This window comes from Oncorhynchus gorbuscha, linkage group LG23 (assembly GCF_021184085.1).
Source record: "Oncorhynchus gorbuscha isolate QuinsamMale2020 ecotype Even-year linkage group LG23, OgorEven_v1.0, whole genome shotgun sequence".
NCBI classification, from domain to species: Eukaryota; Metazoa; Chordata; class Actinopteri; order Salmoniformes; family Salmonidae; genus Oncorhynchus; species Oncorhynchus gorbuscha.
In genome coordinates this window covers 60,416,918-60,442,550 of record NC_060195.1, presented here as the reverse complement: position 1 = coordinate 60,442,550, position 25,633 = coordinate 60,416,918, and the positions used below count along the sequence as shown (strand labels likewise).

The following is a 25,633-nucleotide window of genomic DNA, read 5'->3' as shown; positions in this document are numbered from 1 at the left end:
TGATTATAGTCACAGTTCTATTGCAATTGCTGACAGACACTTTATTTTGGGACAATCTCTTGTTTCATGTAGTGAATCTGCTATTCAATGCCGTTTGTATGGGCTAATAGCCCAAAATGATTTTGTGTCATATAATTTTGTAAGGCGATGCCTGCATCAAACTAACCGAACCATGACAAAGTTGGATTACAACAATAAACCCAGATTTTAGTCAGTAGGCCTAGACAATGCCTATTGAAATGATCTTGCAGATAGGCCATTTATAATGGTTCGCAGTCTTAACATCTGGCACATAATAAAGGAACATTCGTATTTTAAAGTTTAATAATGGAAAATTATATTTTATCTTGTGACATATTCAAATTAATTTATTAGTCACATTTTCTCGCAATAATTAGTAATGGAAAACCGAATTTTGCTTAGGTCATTAAAGTTAAATCGAGATTCCTTCTTAATTGGCTCAATAACGTTATGGAAAAATTGTTTATTGGTTAGATGTGGCAACTCTCTTGCTGCGAAAAAATAAATGTGGGCTAGTTTTCAGGCCTTGTGTGTGGGTTTTAAGTAGTCATTGGGCTGTAAATTCAGGAACCCCTGGCAACCCTGGGCGCATATGCGCTCTCGACTTATCAGGTCAGGCAGACCGGTTGTAGTTTTTATGGCCGATATAACGAGCTGGTGGCGAAAACTTTGATTAAACAATTCAGGGACTGAAATAAGTAAATCAGATTACATACTTATATGTAAGGATAGGAAATCGAAATACAATTACAACATCATCTGTAATTGTCAATGGTAAAACAAAGCTTAAGACGATGTTTGACAACCTTGAAAACAGAAAATGAATGTGAATTCGTCTGGTCACGGTAGACTCCTCCTCACCGGTCTATTTATTTACACATTTTGGCATGGTGTCATAACACAACAATGGAACAACTGAAGAGAGATGTGCAATTTAATCCATTATCAACGGCCAATGTATTTTCACGGGTGTTTTTCTGGTAAGTATACAACGCTGTTTACAGTTAACACTAGCTCGATATTTTGAAAGTAGCCGATTAGTAAGGGATAATCAACGAGGGGCTGGCTATGCGTTCTATGGAAAAATAACGAGTGGAGTGGAACTGACCTTTCACGGAGTTGCATTATTTTCCAGAGAACACATAAGAGCCCCGAGTTGAATGCTCTGCACCATTGGTTACTGCTTACTCAGGCAAAAAGCAAGTTTAACTAAAAAAAAAACAGATACAAAAACGCAATGTATCACAGCGCCTCTCCTCTGTCTAAATATCTAATTTAACTACTGTATATATAAATATGTATATATGAATAGTGTGTAAATAGTGTTTTTGTTGTCCCTTGGTGTCTTTCCTATATATATATAACTTTTATTGAATTTTGGCGGGAATTTCTAAATTGAACTTAATGTCATATCTTATGTTGTTGGTCTTGTTCTGTACTTTGTAACGTGTCTGTGCGTTTTATGTGAATCCCAGGAATAGTAGCTGCTGCATGTGCACTGAAGTAGCTAGCAAGTTTACCAGAAGCTAGCTACAGTAGTTGCCTTGATAAGCAAAAAAACAGACTTGATAGTTTAGCTAACCAAACCATCAGTCCTAGCTTGCTGTTATGAAAATCAATAGAAGTTCACAATAAGTTACAGAGCATTTGATTTGCCTGCTAAAACCATTAACAACAGTCAAGGGATTGTTAAGTAAATGTTGATATTAACTATTTGATTGTAAATACAGTATCATTACCCTCTTGAAACAACCTGGTCTCAGAGCATCTTGTATGATTATGTATGTAAATCCTACAGTATACACTCCATTTAGTATGATATGTAACATTTCGTATGGATGTAGTAATTTGTGGATGTCCATCGTCCTTTTCGTATGATATGTTATGAATTTGCAAACGTACAATATATTAGGAATTTGAAAAATGTATGATATGCTACGAATAGTTAGAACTACACATTTACAATTATTCCATGCCAAACAATTGTGCATGTTTAGCTCTATCATCAGAGTTATACAGCAAATAACTGCATGATGAGCAAACATAAATTGATCATGTAATTACAGATAAATGAGGGTAGCCTCAAGATATCTCTCTATTGGCCACCATTAATTGTATATTTGAGTGACATAAAAGTGAACTATATCTGACAAGTGTTTTAGGTGAATTTCCCAATCATTTATGGGCTCTGCCTGTCGAGCAGTAGATGGTCCATTTGTGACCTAGCGGCTCGATGCTAGAAAATTGTATATCACACACTACAGAGGATCAATGGAAAAGTAATTATGCTTTGAAAGTTGATTAACTTGTAACCCCACTTTTGAGAAAATGGTCCTTGAATGTTTTGGTACACCTACTGGAGAGCTCTTTAAAGGTTAAACATTTTGTTGATATTGATTCTTGACTTGAAGTTGGTAATTCGGTTTGATCATTTATTTACTTCTTCTTTCACTTCCAACTCTTTTTCTCCCAATTTCTCTCCGCAAACTCTGTATTGCACACAATCGATCCCAATATTTTTCTTCCCTTACCTCTATATCCCAAGTAGTTTTCTTTTCAGGTTTTCCTGTCTATACTGCCTCTGATTTGGCCTGATTTAGCCTAGCGGCAGATACTTTCTCATAATGCCAAAAGTACTCTGACAATGTCAAATGCCTTTTTGTGTGTGAACAAGAACAGTCACGTCGTCTGCGCATCCTAGACTCGACACTTTATCTTGATCTAATAATACACCCTTTTATCTTCTTTGATGTTTGCCAATAAGGGACTTATAGCCATACTGTATAGGGCTGAGCAAGGGCAACCTTGTTTAACTCCGCTCTTTATGATCACATCCTCTGTCAGGTGGCCATTTACTGTTCACCTGGCATACAGTCTTGGCGTACAGAGATTTCGCCTTGTTTATAAACCTTGTTGGGAATCCATAGGCTGCCATAGCGTTCCATAAGTATTAGCGTTCCATAAGTCAAAAGCCTTCTTTTGATCAAGAGCCACTATGTCAAAACCGTGTTCACCTTCATTTGTTATGCTCAGGATCTCTCGTAGGGTACATCATTTGTCCTACATTAGTCTACCCTTTACAGAGCGTTTTTTTTTTTTTTCAGTAAAAGTGTCCAAGCCTTGTGATATTTCATTATTATTCTTTTTTTATGTCTAAAAACCTGTTTTTGTTTTATCATTATGGGGTATTGTGGTCCTTTAATATATTTTAGAATAAGGCTGTAGCGTAACAAAATGTGGAAAAAAGTCAAGGGGTCTGAATACTTTCCGAATGCACTGTTTCAACAATAGTTTTTCTGTGGAATTGTCCAATTTTTCATGTGTCAGTGGTCTTTTAAAGAGACTATCTGGATATTCTCTGCTGTCACGTTCTCATTTCAATTATCATATCCCAACATATGGTTGTATTGCTCTTGTTTATATTTTTGTTGTCTTTTGAGTTTTGTAAACAGTCAATGTAAAGTTTCAAAATATCCCATGGACTGTCACTCCATGCATAGACCCACATCTATTACATTTGAGAGCGGTTACACTTCTCCAGCCCAATCCTTCAGTTTTTAAGTGGTGCGGCTGGCCGCAGACCCCAGATTATCCATTCAATGCTGCCTGATTATCCATTCAGTGTTTTCCGGGTTAGAAAACACCACAAAATCAGCAGAGCAAAGCAAGCAAACTGATCACAGGTCAGTCAAAAAGTTAACCTTCCATCCCATGAGCCATACTAGAATTCAGAGAATTTTGCACAGTGTTGATGCACAGTATGATGAACTGGTTGTTTTGAGTAAGATGAAGATTTGTGATTTGACACATCCAGATCTAAATGTGCCATTCCACACTGCTCAATGCTTCAGTCTAGAAGGAGGCAACCAGTTGCAATGCTCTTTCAAGCTGAAAAACAAGGTAACAGTTGTTAGGTTTCCATCCAATTCGCGATAGATTTCCATGTGAATATTCAAAAATCTTTATAAAACTATTTGCGCATTTTAGACCTGAGATGTTCCATCAAACAGACTTTTTGCGGATAAAAGGCTGTGTGTGAGGACAGTGCACATAACAATAACTTTTTCCTTTAAATTTCCATGTACTGAATGAAAAATACAAGTTAATTGGGTTTCCATCACATTTATCAACACTACTGATGGTTTTGTCACAACTGTTGTCATATGACAAATGTGCCCACTCTAGTCTTGGCACATGCGCTTTAACCAACAGATTGCTGATGCAGTATGGATAGTCTACCTACATTATGAGATTATTATGAATAACCAATATTATTTGTAGTTGTCCATCGGCAGCCAAGCATCGATCATCATGTCACCAGAATAAGACCCTCGATATTTATTAGAAAGGAGAATCACCTTGCACATTCACCACCCAGTTAAGTTCCTCATCATTTATTTAATCTGTAGTTGAATAAACTGCATGCTTTCCCGAGTCGTAGTGGGAGGACCACACAACACATCATCGCATGACTCTCTCTATGTTTACATCCATATGATGGTTATTATATCAATATTTGCCCATAAATACATTTTTACCAACAAATGGATCCCACCATGCTCGAACTAAACGTGTTCTGTCGACATTTATACAATTGTGCCGGCGTGGTTTGTGGTACTGACAAAGGGGTAAAGTTCACAGTGCTCCTTGCATTTAGATGTAAAAACATTGTTCTTGCATGCATATTGATCACGCAACAGTTACCACCTGTAATAGAATATTCTTTGTTCCATGCTAATTCCTATATCAGTGACACTGCTGAGGGAGAGTGGCTGAGGTCACGTAAAGTTTGCTTACACACTAAAACAAATGAGCTATTGGTTAACACTTGAACCCTGAAGCAGTCATTCGTAAAAAGATAAAGCTACTTATTTAAGGTACAATTAATTTGTTACTCTTCAACCAAGTTGTCGTAGGGCAGTGCCAACAAACAAGGCCAGTTGAATTCTTCCAAAAACCAGCCCCTTCTACTACATGTATATCCTAATAAATAAATAAAATCATAAAGCAGAACATTTAGTACAGTGCATTTTGACGTTGGGGTTCATGGATGAAATGTTGCTCATACACATCCACTTCCTATTTTGCGTTTTCTCTTTCCTCAATCTGTATTGGTTAATTATTGCGTTAGTTAATTGGCTATTGCATTGGTTAATTAATGCATTGGTTAATTAACGTGCTCTGTCTCTCTCTCCCTCCTTTTTCTTCTCTATCAGTTGGGTAACCCCTTTATTCAGTATTGGAAATAAGCGGAGGCTAGAGGAAGATGACATGTACCAAGTGCTTCCCGATGATGCTTCTCAGGGCTTGGGAGAGGAACTACAGAGGTATGACATACTGTGGCCCAGCTCTATTTTTCTCCCTAGGACCTAGCCCTACCCCTGGGCCTATCCCCTAACCTAGCCCTATCCCCTAGCCTAGCCCTATCCCCTAGCCTAGCCCTATCCCCTAGCCTTATCCACCAGCCCTATCCCCTTATCTTCTAGCCTTGCCCTATCCCCATCTCCCAGACCTATCCCCTAGCCTAGCCCTATCCCCTAGCCTAGCCCTATCCCCTAGCCTAGCCCTATCCCCTAGCCTTATCCACCAGCCCTATCCCCTAGCCTTATCCACCAGCCCTATCCCCTTATCTTCTAGCCTAGCCCTATCCCCATCTCCCAGACCTATCCCCTAGCCTAGCCCTATCCCCTAGCCCTTCCCCTAGCCCTATCCCCGAGCCCTATCCCCTAGGCCTATCCTTTAGCCCTATCCCCTAGCCTAGCCCTATCCCCTAGCCCTATCCCCTAGCCTTATCCACCAGCCCTATCCCCTAGGCCTATCCCCTAGCCCTATCCCCTAGCCTTATCCCCTAGCCCTATCCCCTAGCCGTATCCCCTAGCCTTATCCCCTAGCCCTATCCCCTAGCCTTATCCCCTAGCCCTATCCCCTAGCCTTATCCCCTAGCCCTATCCCCTAGCCCTATCCCCTAGCCCTATCCCCTAGCCCTATCCCCTAGCCTTATCCCCTAGCCTTATCCCCTAGCCTTATACCCTAGCCTTATCCACCAGCCCTATCCCCTAGGCCTATCCCCTAGCCTAGCCCTATCCCCTAGCCCTATCCCCTAGCCCTATCCCCTAGCCTAGCCCTATAGCCTAGCCCTATCCCCTAGCCTTATCCACCAGCCCTATCCCCTAGGCCTATCCTTTAGCCATATCCCCTAGCCCTATCCCCTAGCCTAGCCCTATAGCCTAGCCCTATCCCCTAGCCTAGCCCTATCCCCTAGCCTAGCCCTATAGCCTAGCCCTATCCCCTAGCCTAGCCCTATCCCCTAGCCTTTTCCCCTAGCCCTATCCCCTAGCCGTATCCCCTAGGCCTATCCCCTAGCCCTAGCCCTATCCCCTAGCCCTATCCCCTAGCCCTATCCCCTAGCCCTATCCCCTAGCCTAGCCCTATAGCCTAGCCTAGCCCTATAGCCTAGCCCTATAGCCTAGCCCTATAGCCTAGCCCTATAGCCTAGCCCTATCCCCTAGCCTAGCCCTATAGCCTAGCCCTATCCCCTAGCCTAGCCCTATAGCCTAGCCCTATCTCCTAGCCTAGCCCTATAGCCTAGCCCTATCCCCTAGCCTAGCCCTATAGCCTAGCCCTATCCCCTAGCCTAGCCCTATCCCCTAGCCCTATCCCCTAGCCTAGCCCTATAGCCTAGCCCTATCCCCTAGCCTAGCCCTATAGCCTAGCCCTATAGCCTAGCCCTTTCCCTCTTCATTGTTTACATCCCTTCTTGTATTGTCTGTCTTTTTTTGTTTTGTTTTCTGAGCGTTGATTGATGACTTTCCCTGGCTCCATTTGGAGTTTCATGCTAACCCACTGAACTTAGCACCATTGTGTATTTAGGCTCCAAATAGTCCCAGGTAGAGATTACAAAAATATGAATGGCCTGTGTTCTGTTTTCTGATCATAGTCTTAACAATGTGCTAATCTTTACAGACATTGGGATAAGGAGGTTCGAATGGCTGCCAAGGAACTGCGTATGCCCAAACTCACCAAAGCCATCGTGAAGTGCTATGGGAAACCCTACGCAGTGCTGGGGATCTTTAGTTTCACTGTAGTATGTAGAAATATAAGTTTGCCTGTTTTTTAAAATAACATTTGATCTATGTACCTACAGTACATGGTGAGTGGGTTATCTATCCATATATGTCAGCTTTTATAGTGTAAATAAGTGGATTTGAGTTCAGGTTGAAATCGCTCTACCTCTCTTTTGTTCCCCCAATAGGAGGTGGTTAAGGTGATCCAGCCAGTGTTCTTGGGAAAGCTGATCCAATACTTTGAGAAGTATGATCCAAATAACATGGATGCACTGTATGAGGCCTTTGGCTACGCTGCTGGTGTCTCTCTGTCCACCGTTGCGCTGACCGTCCTCCAAAGTCTCTACTTCTACCACGTCCTGAGGACAGGCATGAAGATACGAGTGGCCATGTGTCACATGATCTACAAGAAGGTCATTCTACGCTGCATACTTGCATACAGCATTAAACAAATTGAAATATTTAAGAACAATTTACTAGTAAATTGAATTCCCCCATAGGCCCTGTGTCTCAGCAGTGCAGCGATGGGAAAAACAACCACAGGCCAAATAGTGAACCTGCTATCCAACGATGTCAACAGGTTTGATGAGGTAAAAGCAGGAAGTGCATGAAGGCATGCGGTTACTTTGGATGAAATGGTTGAGCACATCATCACCCTTCATTCCATAGGTTTCTGAAGAGTATGGCTCTAGCTTATATAACAATTGACCCTTCTGCAAATGTACAGGACTGGAATGCACCAATATTTGAGCCGTCTTGTCATCCTGTCCTGGCAAGTAAAGCACATAAGTTAAATCCACAGAGAGAACAAAGTCATGGATGAATGGAAAATGCAGATGTTTGCTTAGCACCAATATTTACAATAGTCCGACGCTAAACTCAAACCAGACTGAACAAATATATATATATAACATGGGGAGCCCATGCAGCTTCTTCAGTGGTATGATGACAAGCGTGGCCTGTTGGCCACTGTATTAGGTCATGAATCCAGCTCGAAGGATCATATCATCTATGTTGTGCTAAATTCAACTACTTTGAAACAGTATGTAACAGCTACAATAACCAAGGATCACTGGTCTTTGTAGGTGACCACCAATCTGCACTACCTCTGGATAGCACCTCTGCAGGCTGTGGTGGTTAGCATACTCCTGTGGTATGAGATTGGCCCGTCGTGCCTGGCAGGCGTGGCTGTCCTTGTGTTCCTTATGCCACTACAGACCATGTTTGGAAAGCTCTTCGGCTCCCTCAGGTGAATTACATATGTTCCATGACATGACTTGAATTTACAGTCAGAGTGGGGTCTTAGTAGAAGTTGACCTTATCTGTAGGGGGCAACATGTTTCAGTGAGTGTTTCCTATGCTTCAATGATTATGTCATAGAGGTACCTTAGGTCAACCTATATTAATGATGTCCATGTTTTAAACCCCTTTTCAGTTTTGACTGTAAAGATTACCTCTTGGAACACTTCAAGCACATGTGAAGAAAAGTTAGCTTCGTGAACACTTGCTTGGGAAGTTGTTCACATGATCAACGACACAAGTGCTGGACGTAATAGTTTTGATTTGGTGCTATGAAACCCTAAAGCAATGCCGACTTCTCTGATTCTACGAAAGAGCTATCTTAATTGTAAACATTGCCATTGGTTCATTAAACTCAGGAAATGTCAGACGTTTTTGTTCACAAGGAGATATGTCTGAACTGACTGAGGGAACTCCTTTCATTGCAGGAGTAAAACTGCTGTCCTCACAGACAGTAGAATACGCACCATGAATGAAGTGGTGTCAGGAATCAGGATCATCAAAATGTATGCCTGGGAAAAGCCCTTCTCAGCACTCGTCAATGAAGTCCGAAGGTAAAAACTACAGTCGTAACACGAAATGCTATATGTTTATTTCTATTAGCTAGATACACAAATGGTATGATAAACCAAGGTCCCCCAGCTAGATGGGATTGGTCCCTTTAACATTCACATTCCTTGTACAGTCCATTTTGTCTTGATGGTGGAGCCATGGTGCTTGAACCCCGCCATGGCTGTTTGCAGCTATATTTTTACATGAATTTCCCCTATGGAAGAATAAATATGTATTGATTTAAGTTGAAAATAACTTTTTGCATGTTTGCACCTGTAGTTTTCAAAAGGGAATATCGAAGACCAGAAAGTAAATGGGTCGTTCCACCAATTGAATACATTCTGTGTAGTGTAACTTATTTCACCTAATTTTAACATTCTGTCATAAAGAGCACATGTTCAACTTAAAGGAGAAATCCACCCAAAACCCCTTGTTCCTTTAATTTACAGTGTTAAATGACACTAATATGTGAGAACAATATTGTTTGTAAACTAATGTTATAACTTGACTTGTTCCAGCTCAAGTCAACTACAAAATCCACAATGCAATGCTCTCTCTATGGGCGGGCTGGCTAGCTAGCTAGCTAGATAGCACATGTTGCTACACACAGTAATATAAAGACAATATCAGCATGTAAAGTAGCTAATTAGCTGTAAAATCACCTAAACAAACTGCACTATCAATTTAGAAGTCTACAATATCACCATGTTCAACCTGTAGATTGATGTGCCTCACAGAGTGGTCTTAACATTCGCAACGGCAGATACCTTTGAGGATATGGAAAATGTTGCCCATGCTACATCAAGGAGCGCTTATGGAGCCAGATACCTGCCAATAGGTTGAACATACGTATCATTAGGATCGTAAGATAATCCATACGTAAATTGTTAGGATCGTAACACGGAAACCAAACCGGCTGCGCACGTGCGCCATCGTGCATAAATGTATTTTGTCCCCCTACACCAGGGGTGTCAAAGTCAAATGGACGGAGGGCCAAATAAAAAATTTAGCTACAAGCCGAGGGCCGGGCTGTTCGAATGTTCATTGAAAATTTTTTAAATGACGCATATAGTCTAGTGAACCTAATTGAACCTACTGAAAACCTAACAAATATATTCCAATATGATCAGATAAATAAAGCAATATTTTCTTATGGCTCTGTCAGTAATCTTTAATTTTCAACAGACACAAAAGACAAATTTCCTTTATGTAAAAATCCCCATAACATGAACATTAAATGAAAGAAACCGGTATTCAAGGCACCATCAGTAGCCTATATTTTCTATTTTAGCAAAAGTGAGCTAAATTTACTTCAAAGAAAAAAACAATAATAGCAATTTTCTATCATCCACTCAACTGAAATATTTGTAAAATATAATTGGATTGAAATACAATAAAATAAAGTGCAAAAATCTATTAATCAAAAACAACACTTTGTTTAAGGAGAAGTAACATGCAGTGAAAACAAATATTAAACTTTAACTTTTAAACTTGAACTGAGTAAAAACTCTAAATATGTGATTGCACAGTAATGTTCACTTGTTTGAGGTTGAGGGTGATACTTGGTGGTGTCCCATCTTTTCCACAAGTTCATCAATGTTCGGGGTAAGGCTCTGAGCTGAGGAAATCCTCAGAATTGAGTGGAGGTGTTCAGCAGTAAGTCGACTTCTGTGTGATGTTTTGTTCAAGTTCATCAAAGAAAACAGTTGTTCACACAGGTATGTGCTGCCAAACATAGACAACGTTTGAGCAGCCTGGATGCGCAGCTGGGGCATTGTGTCGGGGAGGAAACGGGCGAACTCCGCAGCACCCACTGCCGCATATTTTGCCCTCAGTGCATCATTGCATTGGAGGTCAATCAACTCCATTTGGAGGTTTGGTGGTGAGCTTTCCACGTCAACAGCAAATGGGTTACCGAGCAGTTCCAACCTGCTTTTTTGTGCTTCAAAGTCAGCAAATCGGCGCCTCGTTTTAATTCCTCTGCCTTTTGTAGCCTTTGTTCCATGTCCATATTCTTGTTTTTGTCCGCGTGTTTCGTTTCATAATGTCGTCTCAGATTATACTCTTTCAGTACCGCCACACTTTCTCCACACAGAAGACACACAGGTTTTCCAGCTACCTCCGTGAACAAATACTCCGACTCCCACCTTGTTTGAAACCCCCGGTTCTCAGTGTCCACCTTCCGTTTTGCCATTTTTGATGGGTATCTGAAAGTAAATTTTACTGTGATGCTGACAACTGCTGTGCCAATAAATATTGAAATGAAGCAGCCTACTGCTCGGTGCGTCACCGTTGCATTGTGGGAAATGTAGTATTGGTGCGTGTAAAAGATCTGCGGGCTGCCGGCTTGCTGCGGTCTGCGGGCCGGTTCTAATAATAAATCAAGATCATCCCAGGGGCCGTAAAAAACCTTCTCGCGGGCCGGATGTGGCCCGCGGGCCTTGACTCTGACATATGTGCCCTACACCAAACACGATCACGACACGCAGGTTAAAATATCAAAACAAACTCTGAACCAATGACATTCATTTAGGGACAGGTCAAAAAGCATTAAACACGTATGGCAATTTAGCTAGTTATCTTGCACTTGCTAGCTAATTTGTTCTATTTAGCTAGCTTGCTGTTGCTGGCTAATTTGTCCTGGGATATAAACATTGAGTTGTTATTATATGAAATGCACAAGGTCCTCTATTCCGACAATTAATCCACACATAAAACGGCCAACCAAATTGTTTCCAGTCATCTCTCCTCCTTCCAGGCTTTTTCATCTTTGAACTTATGTGGTGATTGGTATCTACACTTTCATAGTATTACCACGACAACCGGCAAAACATTTCATCTTTCAATCACCCACGTGGGTATAGCCAATGAGGAGATGGCACGTGGGTACCTGCTTCTATAAACCAATGAGGAGATGGGAGAGGCAGGACTTCTACATCAGAAATAGGAATGACTTCTATTTTAGCCGTGGCAACGCAGACGCGAGCAGTGTGGGTGCAATTTCTACATTTATTTTGCGATGCTCGCGCACACGACGTGTCCGGTCTGGTCAGCATGTAAGAAAGGCCATGCGTGAAACATGAACGTAAACGTGAGATTTCATCTGTGAACATACAAACACCATGTTATGATTACGGACCAACATTTTAGACTTGAACAAATCTTGTTGCAAGTCAGACACACAATAATACCTTTCAGAGGTTTGGCAGTTTCGTCTCACCAACAGAAAAAACGTACACTAAACTGCCTGTGAGGAGAGCAACCCGAACAAGCAAAACACAGTATAAAAAAAACATACGTCGGGGAACCAGGAAGAGGTATCCTCCACATTTTCAAGGTAAGTCTCCATTCCCTATTACTCAGTTGAGTTTACTTCACATTTGATAGCTAATGTAATGCATTTGTTTGAAGGAAATAAGTACAAAAGTATCTATATCCACAGTAAAACGAGTCCTATATTTACATAACCTGAAAGGCCGCTCAGCAAGGAAGAAGCCACTGCTCCAAAACCACCATATTTTTTAGTTTATTTTACCTTTATTTAACCAGGCAAGTCAGTTAAGAACACATTCTTATTTTCAACGACGGCCTGGGAACAGTGGGTTAACTGCCTGTTCAGGGGCAGAACGACAGATTTGTACCTTGTCAGCTCGGGGGTTTGAACTCATAACCTTCCGGTTTACTAGTCCAACACTCTAACCACTAGGCTACGCTGCCGCCCCATAAAAGCCAGACTACGCTTTACAACTACACATGGGGACAAAGATTGTACTTTTTGGAGAAATGTCTGATGAAACAAAAATAGAACTCTTTGGCCATAGTGACCATCGTTATGTTTGGAGGAAAAGGGGGAGGCTTGCAAGCCGAAGAACACCATCCCAGCCGTGAAGCACGGGGGAGCCAGCATCATGTTGTGGGGGTGCTTTGGTGCAGGAGGGACTGGTGCACTTCACAAAATAGATGGCATCATGAGGTAGGGAAATTATGTGGATATATTAAAGCAAAAGCTCAAGAAATCAGTCAGGAAGTGAAAGCTTGGTCGCAAATGGGTCTTCTGTCAATTGGACAATGACCCCAAGCATACTTCCAAAGTGGAGGCAAAAGGACTGAAGGACAACAAAGTCAAGGTATTGAAGTGGCCATCACAAAGCCCTGACCTTAATCCTATAGAAAATGTGTGGGCAGAACTGAAAAAGCGTTCTGCCCACACACCCCTTATTTTTGGCACTAAACAGTCTCCATATACACTTCCATTCATTTTTTTTGTACTGGCCCCAACATGTACGTGTTTGTGAGATTCTCAACTTCTCAGGAGTCATGTTCATTTTTATGCCAAACCGTTCAGATGCTTCAGACGATTTTGTGAGAAGACAGATTTTCGGGATGTCTCATGGCCCGACAGACACCGCTTTATCTCTGTCACCTTTTACCGCGGAAGTGCGTCATAGGCAGATTGAGACACATCCAATGATATCTCTTGCTTAAATTGACCGATTTTTATGGGTATTTTTGTGCTGATTAGATTCCAGCAGGGGCGCAGACATCGACCTTGGGGGTTTTAAAGAGCATTTCAATCGGGAAAGGGGGATACCTAATCAGAGGGGTGCGGGGGGCTGCCTTAATCGACATCCATGTCTTCAGCACCCAGGGAACAGTGAGTGTCTTGCTCAGGGGCAAAACAACGTAATTTTACCTTGGCAACTCGGGGATTCGATCCAGCAACCTTCCGGTTACTGGCCCAATGCTCTAACCACTAGGCTACCTGCAATCGAGTACAGACTTAACATGACAACAGAGACAGAATGTCATAAGGAATTTTATTGAATAGTTTGCGGCCGGTAATTATGCTGTATTGGAAAGTATCATATGGAATGTTTCTGGATGAAATGAGACATCTGCGTGTATGTCTACCCAGCCACACATTCCATAAGCGATATGGATGGTTAATATGAAAAGGATTTCTGCATAAATTAGTCATATAATTTGATCTGATCTTCATCTTAGTCACAACAATAGACAAACAGTGTGCTTAAACTAATAACACACATTATTGTATTTTTCTTGTCTATATTAAATACATAATTTAAACATACACAGTGTAGGTTGGAAAAAGTATGTTAACCCCTAGGCTAATGACCTTTCCAAAAGCTAATTGGAGTCAGGAGTCCAGGAGAACTGATCGCTGGGGCTGATATCAAGCAAACGGAAGACATTTTGTTTATGATGAGATTATATAAAAATGACAAGAGTCAAAGGCAGCAGTAGGTCTATTGAGCTCATAAAGCATTGGTGAAATATTTGAGTCGCTGATGAATCAATTGATCAAATGACTAATGTTGCAAAGCTTCACTTGAGCAAGGTTACTTAAAATCAAATAGGAATGACTAGCTTACAGACCACGATTGCTGAGATGGATTGTCGATGAGGCCATTCAACAAGTTATCTTGAGTTCAGCGTAGTAAAGTCCATTCCTATGCAGCCAAGTAGCTCTGAAAAGTACTCAATATATGTAGATCAGTGGATGGGAATTCTCATACCCGGCAGGGTACGATCATGGATGACACACCAGTGTTATTTAGTGTTCCATACGTTGAGCCACTACCAACAGCATAGATGCACCATTTTCCCTGTAGAGGATAGCTAAATTGCATGTTGTTTAGAAAACGTTGCTGTTTGATATTTCCTACCTTGACAGCAGAGGGGGCACTTGATAATTGTAATGGCCGTTACTGCAGCACCTTAGTTCCAAGTCCACTCCTATCCAAATCATATAACTGTGAACAGCACGACAGCAATCAGCCTGTGTAGACCAGCTTACGGGAGTGCTCACGGCCGGCCGGGCACAACCATGAAAGACGTGCCGATGTTATGGCGTTCCATACAGTCTAATAGACTTAATAGAGAGGAGAGAGCAATAGCAAGGGAAGAGGAAACAGCGCAACATGTTAAGGGGAAAGAGTAGGCCCGTGGTCTATACACCAGAAACCATACATAATGCCTACACTGCGCTAGATCAACATGACATGATCAGATTGGCATAGCCCTATGATGAGTGAACAAGATTGCCACCAGTATGCATGTCATTGAGTGTCTATCCTGTATATATGACAATAACATTTGATTTGATTGATTTGTGCAGGCATGATGTCTGCTACAAAGAAGACTACGCTATAATGACTCTGCATTGCGTGCAGAACTTAAGAATGAAGTGACAATGAGTAACAATGAATATCGTCAGATAATAGGCTAAGCATGGATTATACTTGCGAGCCACTACCAGCAGCATATAGCCAATGTGACCATGTCCATGCGGTGGATATATCTCTGTGTACTTCCTGAACAATAACGTTTGACACAAGACAACATATTAGGCACGTTCATATTGCACCTTAGCCCTGGGCTAAGGGAGATTTTAGTAAACGTGCATTTACAATGATCCATCCAGATCTTATAGCCAGTCATAGCTGTGGGAACTAGGGGTGCTGAGGGTGCTGCAGCACCCCATTTCAAATCACAATGAAAACATAGGTTTATATAAAAAAAATGAATCCACCAAATTAGTGCACTAGGCCTCTATTACTCCTGTACGAGCAGATAAAAATACTCATCAGCAGAGTGGGGAGAAAAATACCTCAATATATATATATTGGATGGCTAAATGTGGCAGCATGATGGGGGAATCAAAATGCCGCCAGGGACATGTGATGAGAAACAAAAGTAGGCTACAGTGATACTTCAGTGACAAGCGTCGGCTGGGCAAGTAGCCTGTAGCTATCCCTGCAAATTGAAATACAGTGGACAATGATGACCCGTCCGAGTATTCGGGGTCCACCCCTTGCATCGATTTCCACAAATAATTACACTTGTTGAATAGCCTACAGTTACCAGCTCAGAAACCAGGTATTCAAAAATATGCCATGGATAGTGAAATTATTTGATTGAAATGAGCAACAATTCGCACACAGAAATACCTGAGGTAGCCTACACGATTGCCATGAAGGCAAAGCATGATGGTGAATATTACAGAGACGATGTGGATGAGTTGTCGAAGACTGTTGCTGTAAATCTAATACAACACGTTACTGAGTACCACTCTGTATTTTCAAGCATAGTGGTGGCTGCATCATGTTATGGTTATGCTTCTAATCATTAAGGACTGGGAAGTTTTTCAGGATAAAAAATAAATGGAATGGAGCTGAGCACAAGCAAAATCCTAGAGGAAAACCATGTTCAGTCTGCTTTCCACCAGACACTGGGACTTGAATTACCTTTCAGCAAGACAGTAACCTAAAACACCAAAGGCCAAATCTACACTGGAGTTGCTTACCAATAAGACAGTGACCGATCTACTGTTTGGAATTAAATCTACCTACAAATGGTTGTCTTGCAGTGATCAACAACAAATTTGAATGATTTTGAAAAAAAAGTAAGAATAATAGGAAAAGTTGCAAAATCCAGATGGGGAAAGCTCTTAGAGACTTACTCAGAAAGACTCACAGCTGTAATTGCTGCCAATGGTGCTTCTACAAAGTATTTACTTATGTAAATGACATATTTCTGTATTTGATTTTCAATAAATTAGCAAAAAATTCTAAAAACATGTTTTCACTTTGTCATTGTGGGCTATTGGCTATATTATGGCTGAGAAATAAAATCACTGTAATCCATTTTGTATTCAGGCTGTAACGCAACAGAATGTGGCGTCAAGTCAAGTGGTATGAATACTTTCTGAAGGCACATATGCGTGTGTGGTTTATAGTATTTGGCTGAGGGCCAGGCACCCCTAGCAGGGCCTCACAGAGGGAGCAAAGTCACATTAACTTCACCAGCTGCCAACAAACAGCTTTCAGTTACATCACAGGTCTGGTCCCCTGATCCCTCTCACCATGAACAGCCAACAGTATCCAGCCACGAGACCTGGCTGTAGTCTTCTTTCTGCTTCTCTTTGGCCTTAACGTGAGGAGAAGTTGCATGTTTTTGTCTCTGAATGTTACATTCTATGGTAGCTTTTAGTGGAATGTCTGGGGCATTTGTGGAATTCCCATTCCCAAAACATTCTACCTCCCATATTCCTGGCTGCAGCAAAGTGCACAAAAGCTGTAATAGTCATTCTGTAGTTCTTCTTCCATTTTTCTCTATCTGTGAAAAACCTTTGTTAAAATCTATTGATGCCTCCATGGGTCAGTCTAATGAACATTTAAAAAATCTCCATTAAAAGCTACCAGTTTAAGCTATAGATAACTGTTTTTTTACATGGGGAAATGGACAAACACGATTAGAAAAAATGAACAGCAATTTTAAAGGAAACGGTTGACTTGGTCTTTTAGCTAGTTAGGTCTTTTTTGCAAAAGGGCCTATTTCGCCCTTCTAGGGTGGAAAGTGGCAGAGGTACAGCGCTGTTTGTCAGACCATTAGACATCCCGAAAATCTGTCTTCTCATGAAAATGTCTGAAGCGTTTGAACGGTTGGGCCTGCTAACTAATATGACCACTCTATGGAAAGATGAGACTATTTTGCACTACAACCCCTATAAGCCCCACTGGAAGGAATGATGCCGGAGGAGATGGCTGCCGTTTTACGGACTCCTAGCAAACTGTGCTATTTTTTTTTCTTTTTTCGCATGATTTATTTTGGAACTTATTTTAAACATAATGTTGCTGCTTGTGGTGGTTATTTATGTATTATTAAGTGAGGAGAGGCATACTTATCACACAAGTCAAAGCTATACTTAATCAAAATCTGAATTCACTTATTAATAAGGGAGCAAGGTCACTACATGCACTCAACGTAACCAAGACCTAAGGAGATGAATGTGGACTACAGGAAAAGATGGACCCAGTTCGCCCCCATTCTCCTCGACCGGGCTGTAGTGGAGCAGGTTGAGAGCTTCAAGTTCCTTGGTGTCCACATCACCAACAAACTAAAATGGTCCAAACACACCAAGACAGTCGTGAAGAGGGCACAACAAAGCCTATTCCCCCTCAGGAAACTAAAAAGATTTGGCATGGGTCCTGAGATCCTCAAAAGGTTCTACATCAGCTGCAACATCGAGAGCATCCTGACTGGTTGCATTACTGCCTGGTACGGCAATTGCTCAGCTTCCGACCGCAAGGCACTACAGAGGGTAGTGCGTACGGTTCAGTACAATACTGCGGCTAAGCTGCTTGCCATCCAGGACCTCTACACCAGGCGGTGTCAGAGGAAGGCCCTAAAAACACAGCGGTTTCACTGTTCTCTCTACTACCACATGGCAAGAGGTATCGGAGTGCTAAGTCTAGGACAAAAAGATTTCTCAACAGTTTTTACCCCCAAGCCATAAGACTCCAGAACAGGTAATCAAATGGCTGCCCAGACTTTTTGCATTGTGGTCCCCCCCAACCCCTCTTTTACGCTGCTGCTACTCTCTGTTCATCATATATGCACAGTCATTTTAACTATACATTAATGTACATATGTACATACTACCTCAATTGGCCCGACCAACCAGATGTCCCCCACATTGGCTAACTGGGCTATCTGCATTGTGTCCCGCCACCCGCCAACCCCTCTTTACGCTACTGCTACTCTCTGTTCATCATATATGCATAGTCACTTTAACCATATCTACATTACATACTACCTCAATCAGCCTGACTAACCGCTGCCTGTATGTAGCCTCACCACTATATATAGCCTCACTACTGTTTTCACTGTCTTTTAACTGTTGTTTTTATTTCTTTACTTACCGTTCACCTAATACATTTTTTGCACTATTGATTAGAGCCTGTAAGTAAGCATATGGCTGTAAGGTCTACACCGGTTGTATTTGGCGCACGTGACAAATAAACTTTGATTTGATTTGAAACCACTACTAAAGGACACCAATAATAATAAGAAGAGACATGCTTGTGCCAAGAAACACGATCAATGGACATTTAGACCGGTGGAAATTTGTCCTTTGGTCTGGAGTCCAAATTGGAGATTTTTGGTTCCAACCGTTCCAACTGTCTTAAAACTTCTTATGGCTGGGGGCAGTATTGAGTAGCTTGGATGAATAAGGTGCCCAGATAAACTGCCTGCTACTCAGTCCTATTTGGACAGAAAACACTCTGAAGCTTCTAAAACTGTTTGAATGATGTCTGTGAGTATAACAGAACTCATATGGCAGGCAAAAACCTGAGAAAAAATCCAACCAGGAAGTGGGAAATCTGAGGTTGGTCGTTTTTCAACTCATTCCCTATTGAAGATAGTGGGATATTGGTCATGTTGCACCTCCTAAGGCTTCCACTAGATGTCAACAGTCTTTAGAACCTTGTTTGATGCTTCTACTGTGAAGTGGGGCTGAATGAGAGGGGATTGAGTCAGAGGTCTGCCAGAATGCCTTGAGCTTGTGACGCTCGTTCACATTAGAGCGAGCTCTGTTCCATCGCAATTCTACAGACAAAGGAATTCTCCGGTTGGAACATTATTGAAGATTGATGTTAAAAACATCCTAAAGATTGATTCTATACATTGTTTGACATGTTTCTACGGACTGTAACGGAACTTTTTGACATTTCGTCTGCTCCTAGTGAACGCGCTTCGTGAGTTTGGATTTGTTTACAAAACGCAGTAACAAAGGTAGCTATTTGGACATAAATTATGGACAAATAGCGAACAAAACAAAAATGTATTGTGGAACTGGGATTCCTGGGAGTGCATGCTGATGAAGATCATCAAAGGTAAGTGAATATTTATAATGTTATTTCTGACTTCTGTTGACTGCACAATATGGCGAATATCTTTTTGGCTTGTTTGGTCTCTGAGCGCCGTACTCAGATTATTGCATGGTTTGCTTTTTCCGTAAAGCTTTTTTGAAATCTAACACAGTGGTTTCATTAAGGAGAAGTGTATCTAAAGTTCCATGTATAACACTTGTATTTTCATCAACATTTATTATGAGTATTTCTGTAAATTGATGTGGCTCTCTGCAAAATCACTGGATGTTTTTGGAACTACTCAACAACGTGCCAAAGTATATTGAGATTTTTTGATATAAATATGAACTTTATCGAACAAAACAAACATGTATTGTGTAGCATGAAGTCCTATGAGTGTCATCTGATGAATATCATCAAAGGTTAGTGATTCATTCTATCTCTATTTCAGATTTCTGTGACTCCTCTCTTTGGCTGGAAAAATGGCTGTCTTTTTCTGTGACTTGGCTCTGACCTAACATAATCGTTTGTGGTGCTTTTGCCGTAAAGCCTATTTGAAATTGGATATTGTGGTGGGATTAACAAGAAGTGTATCTTTAAAATGGTGTGAAATACTTCTATGTTTAAGGAATTCTAATTATGGGATTTCTGTTGTTTTGAATTTGGTGCCCTGCACTTTCACTGGCTGTTGTCATATCGATCCCGTTTGCGGGATCTCAGCCCTAAGAAGTTTTTAATGAAAGCCTCCACTCCACTCTAGCTAGCTGGCTTGCTAAGTAACGTTACATCATGCGTTGGGATTCATTGTTTACTTAGCTAGCTATCTAGCTACATTTCTTAACAAAAGACTCATCTTAGTGTGCCAGAGCGCAGAATAACGCTCAACACCCGTTGAATATGTCCAGTGTCAGTAAACAATTGTTGCCAGCAGCACAGTTACCAATGCTCTAGATAACATGAAAAAAGCCTAACCAGCTCTGCTAGGGCGAGTACATTTACATTTAAGTCATTTAGCAGACGCTCTTATGATCAGAGTGGGGTGTTCTTTCATTATGTGTCAGGAAGTAGCTAGAAAATGTTAGCCAGTTAGCTTGGGTGCTTGACTGTAGTTGTGAGGTCAGAGCTTTCGGGACAATCCTACTTATTGGCCAGAGCGTCCAGTGTGCGATAGGGCGAGCAATATTCAGTGAGCTGTTCTCTCTCTCTTAGATGTCTGGAAGTAGCTGGCAATTTAGTACAGAATGGTTAGATCAACCTTTAAAGAGATGGGTGGGGCTAAGGCTTAAGAGGGTGTGAACAATGCTGAATGGGTGTAGATAAAGAAGGGCTCTCCAATAGTAGTACCAAAACATTGAAAAACGGTTTTCTCAAGTGAGTTTACAAGTTGATCAACTTTCAAAGCAGAATTACTTTCCCATGGTTTCCTCAAATGCAGTGTATCATATACCATTTTGTAGCTCTGAGTCTACTTTTATCTAATGTAAAAAATAAAATACAAATTAAATGTTGCTACATAAGACCGAATCCAAGTGTTGAGTCACAAATCTCAAATATATTTTGATTTGCTTAACACTTTTTTGGTTACCATATGATTCCATATGTGTTATTTCATCGTTTTGATGTCTTCACTATTATTCTACAATGTAGAAAAGAGTAAAAATAAAGAAAAACCCTTGAATGAGTAGGTGTTCTAAAACTTTTGACCGGTACTGTATATACCTAAAGGGGTCCTAAAATTCAAAATCAAATAGCTAAATGATCCTTATGGTATGACCATCTTAAAACAATTCCATGTGTTAACTTAGTAGAACCTCCCCCAACGACTTAGAATTTTATAGGTTAAAGGAAAGACTTATAAAGACTCCATTGAATTTAACAGATGTGTAACAGAATGTTTTGTTTTATTGCATTATTATTGAAAGACTTCACTTTCATTCTTCCCTCAGGAAAGAGATCTCCAAGATCATGTCTAGCTCCTTCCTGCGAGGCCTAAACATGGCCTCCTTCTTTGCGGCCAGTAAGATCATTGTTTTCATCACCTTCGCCGTCTATGTCCTCCTGGGGAACACCATCTCAGCCAGCCGGGTGTTTGTGGCAGTGTCTCTATATGGTGCCATCAAGCTCACGGTGACCCTCTTCTTCCCACTGGCCATCGAGAAGGTGTTCGAGACCATCATCAGTATCCGCAGGATCAAGGTACTCTATAGATCATCTGGCACAAAATGGCTGCTGTGCCTCACCGAGGTGCAATGAGTTATTGTAGTTTAGTAAGGTTTGTTAGGCTGAATCATCTCTCTGTTGACCCACAGAATTTCCTTCTGTTGGATGAGATTGAGAGACCCAACATGAGATTCACCCTGGAGGAAAAAAAAGACACCTCTGTTGAGATCAAGGACTTAATTTGCTACTGGGACAAGGTGAATATTCTGGCAGGGTCAAATGTTTAATGTCCACATGTTTTATAAAATGTTTATTATTACATTTTTTTGGTATTTTACAATCTTTCTCCTCAATTTCGATCTTTGCCTCATCGCTGCAACCCCCCAACGGGCTCGGGAGGTGAAGTTTGAGTCGTGCGTCCTCCGAAACATGACCCGCCTAACCATACTTCTTAACACCCGCCCACTTAACCAGGAAGCCAGCAACACCAATGTGTCGGAAGAAACACCATTCAACTGACGACCAAGAGTTGCTAGAGTGAGATGAGCCAAGTAAAGCCCCCCCCCAAATCCTCCCCTAACACGGACCACGCTGGGTTAATTGTGCGCCGTCCTATGGGACTACCGATCACGGCCGATTATGATACAGCCCGGGCCTTAGACCACTGCGACACTCGGGAGGCCCAAATGTCCACATTTTGATATACAGTGCCTTCAGAAAGTATTCAGACCCCTTGACCTTTTTCACATTTTTTACGTTACAGCCTTATTCTTATTCTTTTTTTAATCCTCAGCAATCTACCCACAATATCCCATAATGACAAAGTGAAAACAGGTTTTTAGAAATGTTTGCAAATGTATAAAAAAAATGAAAACAGAAAAACCTTATTTACATAATTATTCAGACCCTTTGCTATGAGACTTGAAATTGAGCTCAGGTCCATCCTGTTTCCATTGATCATCCTTGAGATGTTTTTACAACTTGATTGGTTCAATTGATTGGACATGATTTGTAAAGGCACACACCTGTCTATGTAAGGTCCCACAGTTGACAGTGCATGTCAGAGCAAAAACCAAGCCACGAGGTTGAAGGAATTGTGCGTTTAGTGCCAAGACAAGATTGTGTCGAGGCACAGATCTGGGGAAGGGTACCAAAAAATGTCTGCAGCATTGAAGGTCCCCAAGAATACAGTGGTCTCCCTCATTCTTAAATGGAAGAAGTTTGGAACAACCAAGACTCTTTGTAAAGCTGGCCACCCGGCCAAACTGAGCAATCAGGGGAGAAGGGCCTTGGTCAGGGAGCTGATCTAGAACCCGATGGTCACTCTGACAGAGCTCTAGAGTTCCTCTCTGGAGATGGGAGAACCTTCCAGAAGGACAACCATCTCTGCAGCACTCCACCATCCAGGCCATTATGGTAGAGTAGCCAGACAGAATTCACTCCTCAGTAAAAGGCACATGACATCCCACTTGGAATTTGCCAAAAAGCACCTAAGACTCAGACCATGAGGAACAAGATTCTTTGGTCTGATGAAACCAAGATTGAACACTTTGGCATGAATGCCAAGCATCACATCTGGAGGAAACCTGGCACCATCCTTACGGTGAAGCATGGTGGTGGCAGCATCATGAAGTGGGGATGTTTTTCAGCGGCATGGACTGGGAGACAAGTCAGGATCGAGGCAAATGTGAATAGAGCAAAGTACAGAGAGATCCTTGATGAAAACCTGCTCCAGAGCTCTCAGGACCTCAGACTGGGGCGAAGGTTCACCTTCCAACAGGACAATGATCCTAAGCACACAGCCAAGACAATGCAGGAATGGCTTCGGGACAAGTCTTTGAATGTCTTTGAGTGGCCCAGCCAGAGCCCGAACTTCAACCTGATTTGAACACCCCTGGAGAGACCTGAAAATAGCTCCCAACACTCCAACAGCAACACTCCCCATCCAACCTGACAAAGTTAGTGAGGATCTGTAGAGAAGAATGTGAGAAGCTCCCTAAATACAGGTGTGCCAAGCTTGTAGCCCAGGGGTGTAGCGGTCTAAGGCACTGCATCTAAGTGCAAGAGTTGTCACTACTGTCCCTGGTTCGAATCCAGGCTGTATCACTTCTGGCCCATAGTGCGGTACTCTGTCATTGTAAATAGTAATTTGTAATATCAGTTTTTTAAAACATTTTTAATAAACTAGCAAACATTTCCAAAAAACTGTTTTTGCTTTGTCATTAAAGGGTATTGTGTGTAGATTGATGAGGGGGAAAAAACGATTTAAACAATGTTAGAATAAGGCAGAAAACTGTTATGTTTTAATTCTCAGAGTAAAAACTCCATGGACACTATTAAAGCTCAAACCAAGTTGATTCTTTCGAGTGTCAATACAGCTGCATTAGACAAAGACATTCACAGAAGCACTGATATTTAACCTGTTCTCCTATGCTGAATCTCCTCTTACACATCTGAACAAACATTGCATCTTTATTGCTAGGCAGGAAACTAAAGTGATACAGGCCATAAACTGGCACCCCTCAGGTCTCTATTACAACTAATGACTAATAACATTTAAAGTTCAGAATTCCAATCCTATCAAAACTAACAAAATGTGGGGAAAATTCAAGGGTTCTGATTACTTTCCAAAGGCACTGTACAAAACAAGAAGACACCTGTCCTGTGTGGTAACTTCATGTGTTGCTATGAAATGTCCCTCCCTTCTATCACCACAGTGTCTGGATGCCCCGTCTCTCCAGAACCTGTCACTCACAGTGAAATCGGAGCAACTCGTTGTTGTCATTGGACCTGTGGGAGCTGGAAAGGTCAGAGGTCATGCATAGTTAGGACTATTACTGTGACCATATTACCGCCACTCCAGCGGTCACGAGTCATGAAGGCAGTCAATATCCACGTTACCATTTAGTCACAGGAATTAGGCTTCTCCAAGCTCTGATGGTCATTAGTAGCCTACCAAACTTACTAACTGCCTGGTACTCAGCACTCTATTGTCCCTCTAATCACTCTGACATCAATGCAAATGTATTGAAAATGTAATCAAACACTTCATGAGAGCCCATGAGCTCAACATTTGTATAGGCTATGCAATTGCACATGAAATCAGTGGTGGCCTCTATTAAAAAGAGGAGGACCCCATCAGCTTTCTATAGGTAGGCTATATTTATTTCTCAACTTTCCTAATATTAAGCACATTGCTTCTCTTTACAACAGGAGTATAGTCTACCTGGCTGGCCAACAAAATGAACCACGGGAAAAGCGTCCTCCATTCACTATTTAAGTGCATAGATTACATTCATTTGTTTCCCCTGCCCCTGTTTTGAGATAGGTGCATGATAATGGTCCATTTTAAATCAAAACAAAATTTCACACATACAGTACCAGTCAAATGTTTGGACATACCTACTCATTCCAGGGTTTTTATTTATTTTACATTGTAGAATAATAGTGAAGACATCAAAACTACGAAATAAAACATATGGAATCATGTAGTAACCAAAAAAGTGTTAAACAAATAAACAAATTTGAGATTCTTCAAAGTTGCTACCCTTTGCCTTGATGATAGTTTTAGTATATGTAAAGCCGGTGTCAAATAAAGAATAGTCTGATATGGGTGACAATATTACCCTATCACTTATATATTATCACTTTTTCTAATCATAGTTGCACACCTTATGTACACCGTATGTAGCCTTGCCCATAGGCCTATACGTTTTGATAGGGTTTGTATCACAACTAAAGTGGACAAATAAAATTCAAATTAAACACATTAATTTGCTTTATAAGGGCTGTAGAGCCTAACTGGTATACATAAGCATCGCGTGAGTTTTAAGTTTGGGTAAGAATTTTCACCATAAAAAT

At 41.4% G+C, this 25,633-nt stretch overlaps 1 protein-coding gene across 1 annotated transcript in view; it reads left to right on the top strand.

Moving 5' to 3' along the window:
• The first annotated feature begins 658 nt into the window (after positions 1–658).
• The window catches only part of LOC124010879 (ATP-binding cassette sub-family C member 4-like), a 40,176-nt gene continuing 15,201 nt past the window's right edge, over positions 659–25,633 (top strand). The window contains exons 1-10 of the mRNA XM_046323624.1: positions 659–1,001; positions 5,238–5,348; positions 6,985–7,105; positions 7,274–7,498; positions 7,586–7,675; positions 8,171–8,334; positions 8,813–8,938; positions 21,559–21,808; positions 21,922–22,029; positions 24,490–24,579. Of these exons, the coding sequence (XP_046179580.1) occupies positions 928–1,001; positions 5,238–5,348; positions 6,985–7,105; positions 7,274–7,498; positions 7,586–7,675; positions 8,171–8,334; positions 8,813–8,938; positions 21,559–21,808; positions 21,922–22,029; positions 24,490–24,579 (1,359 nt within the window). The 5' untranslated portion in view covers positions 659–927. The remainder of the gene's footprint in view (positions 1,002–5,237; positions 5,349–6,984; positions 7,106–7,273; positions 7,499–7,585; positions 7,676–8,170; positions 8,335–8,812; positions 8,939–21,558; positions 21,809–21,921; positions 22,030–24,489; positions 24,580–25,633) is intronic.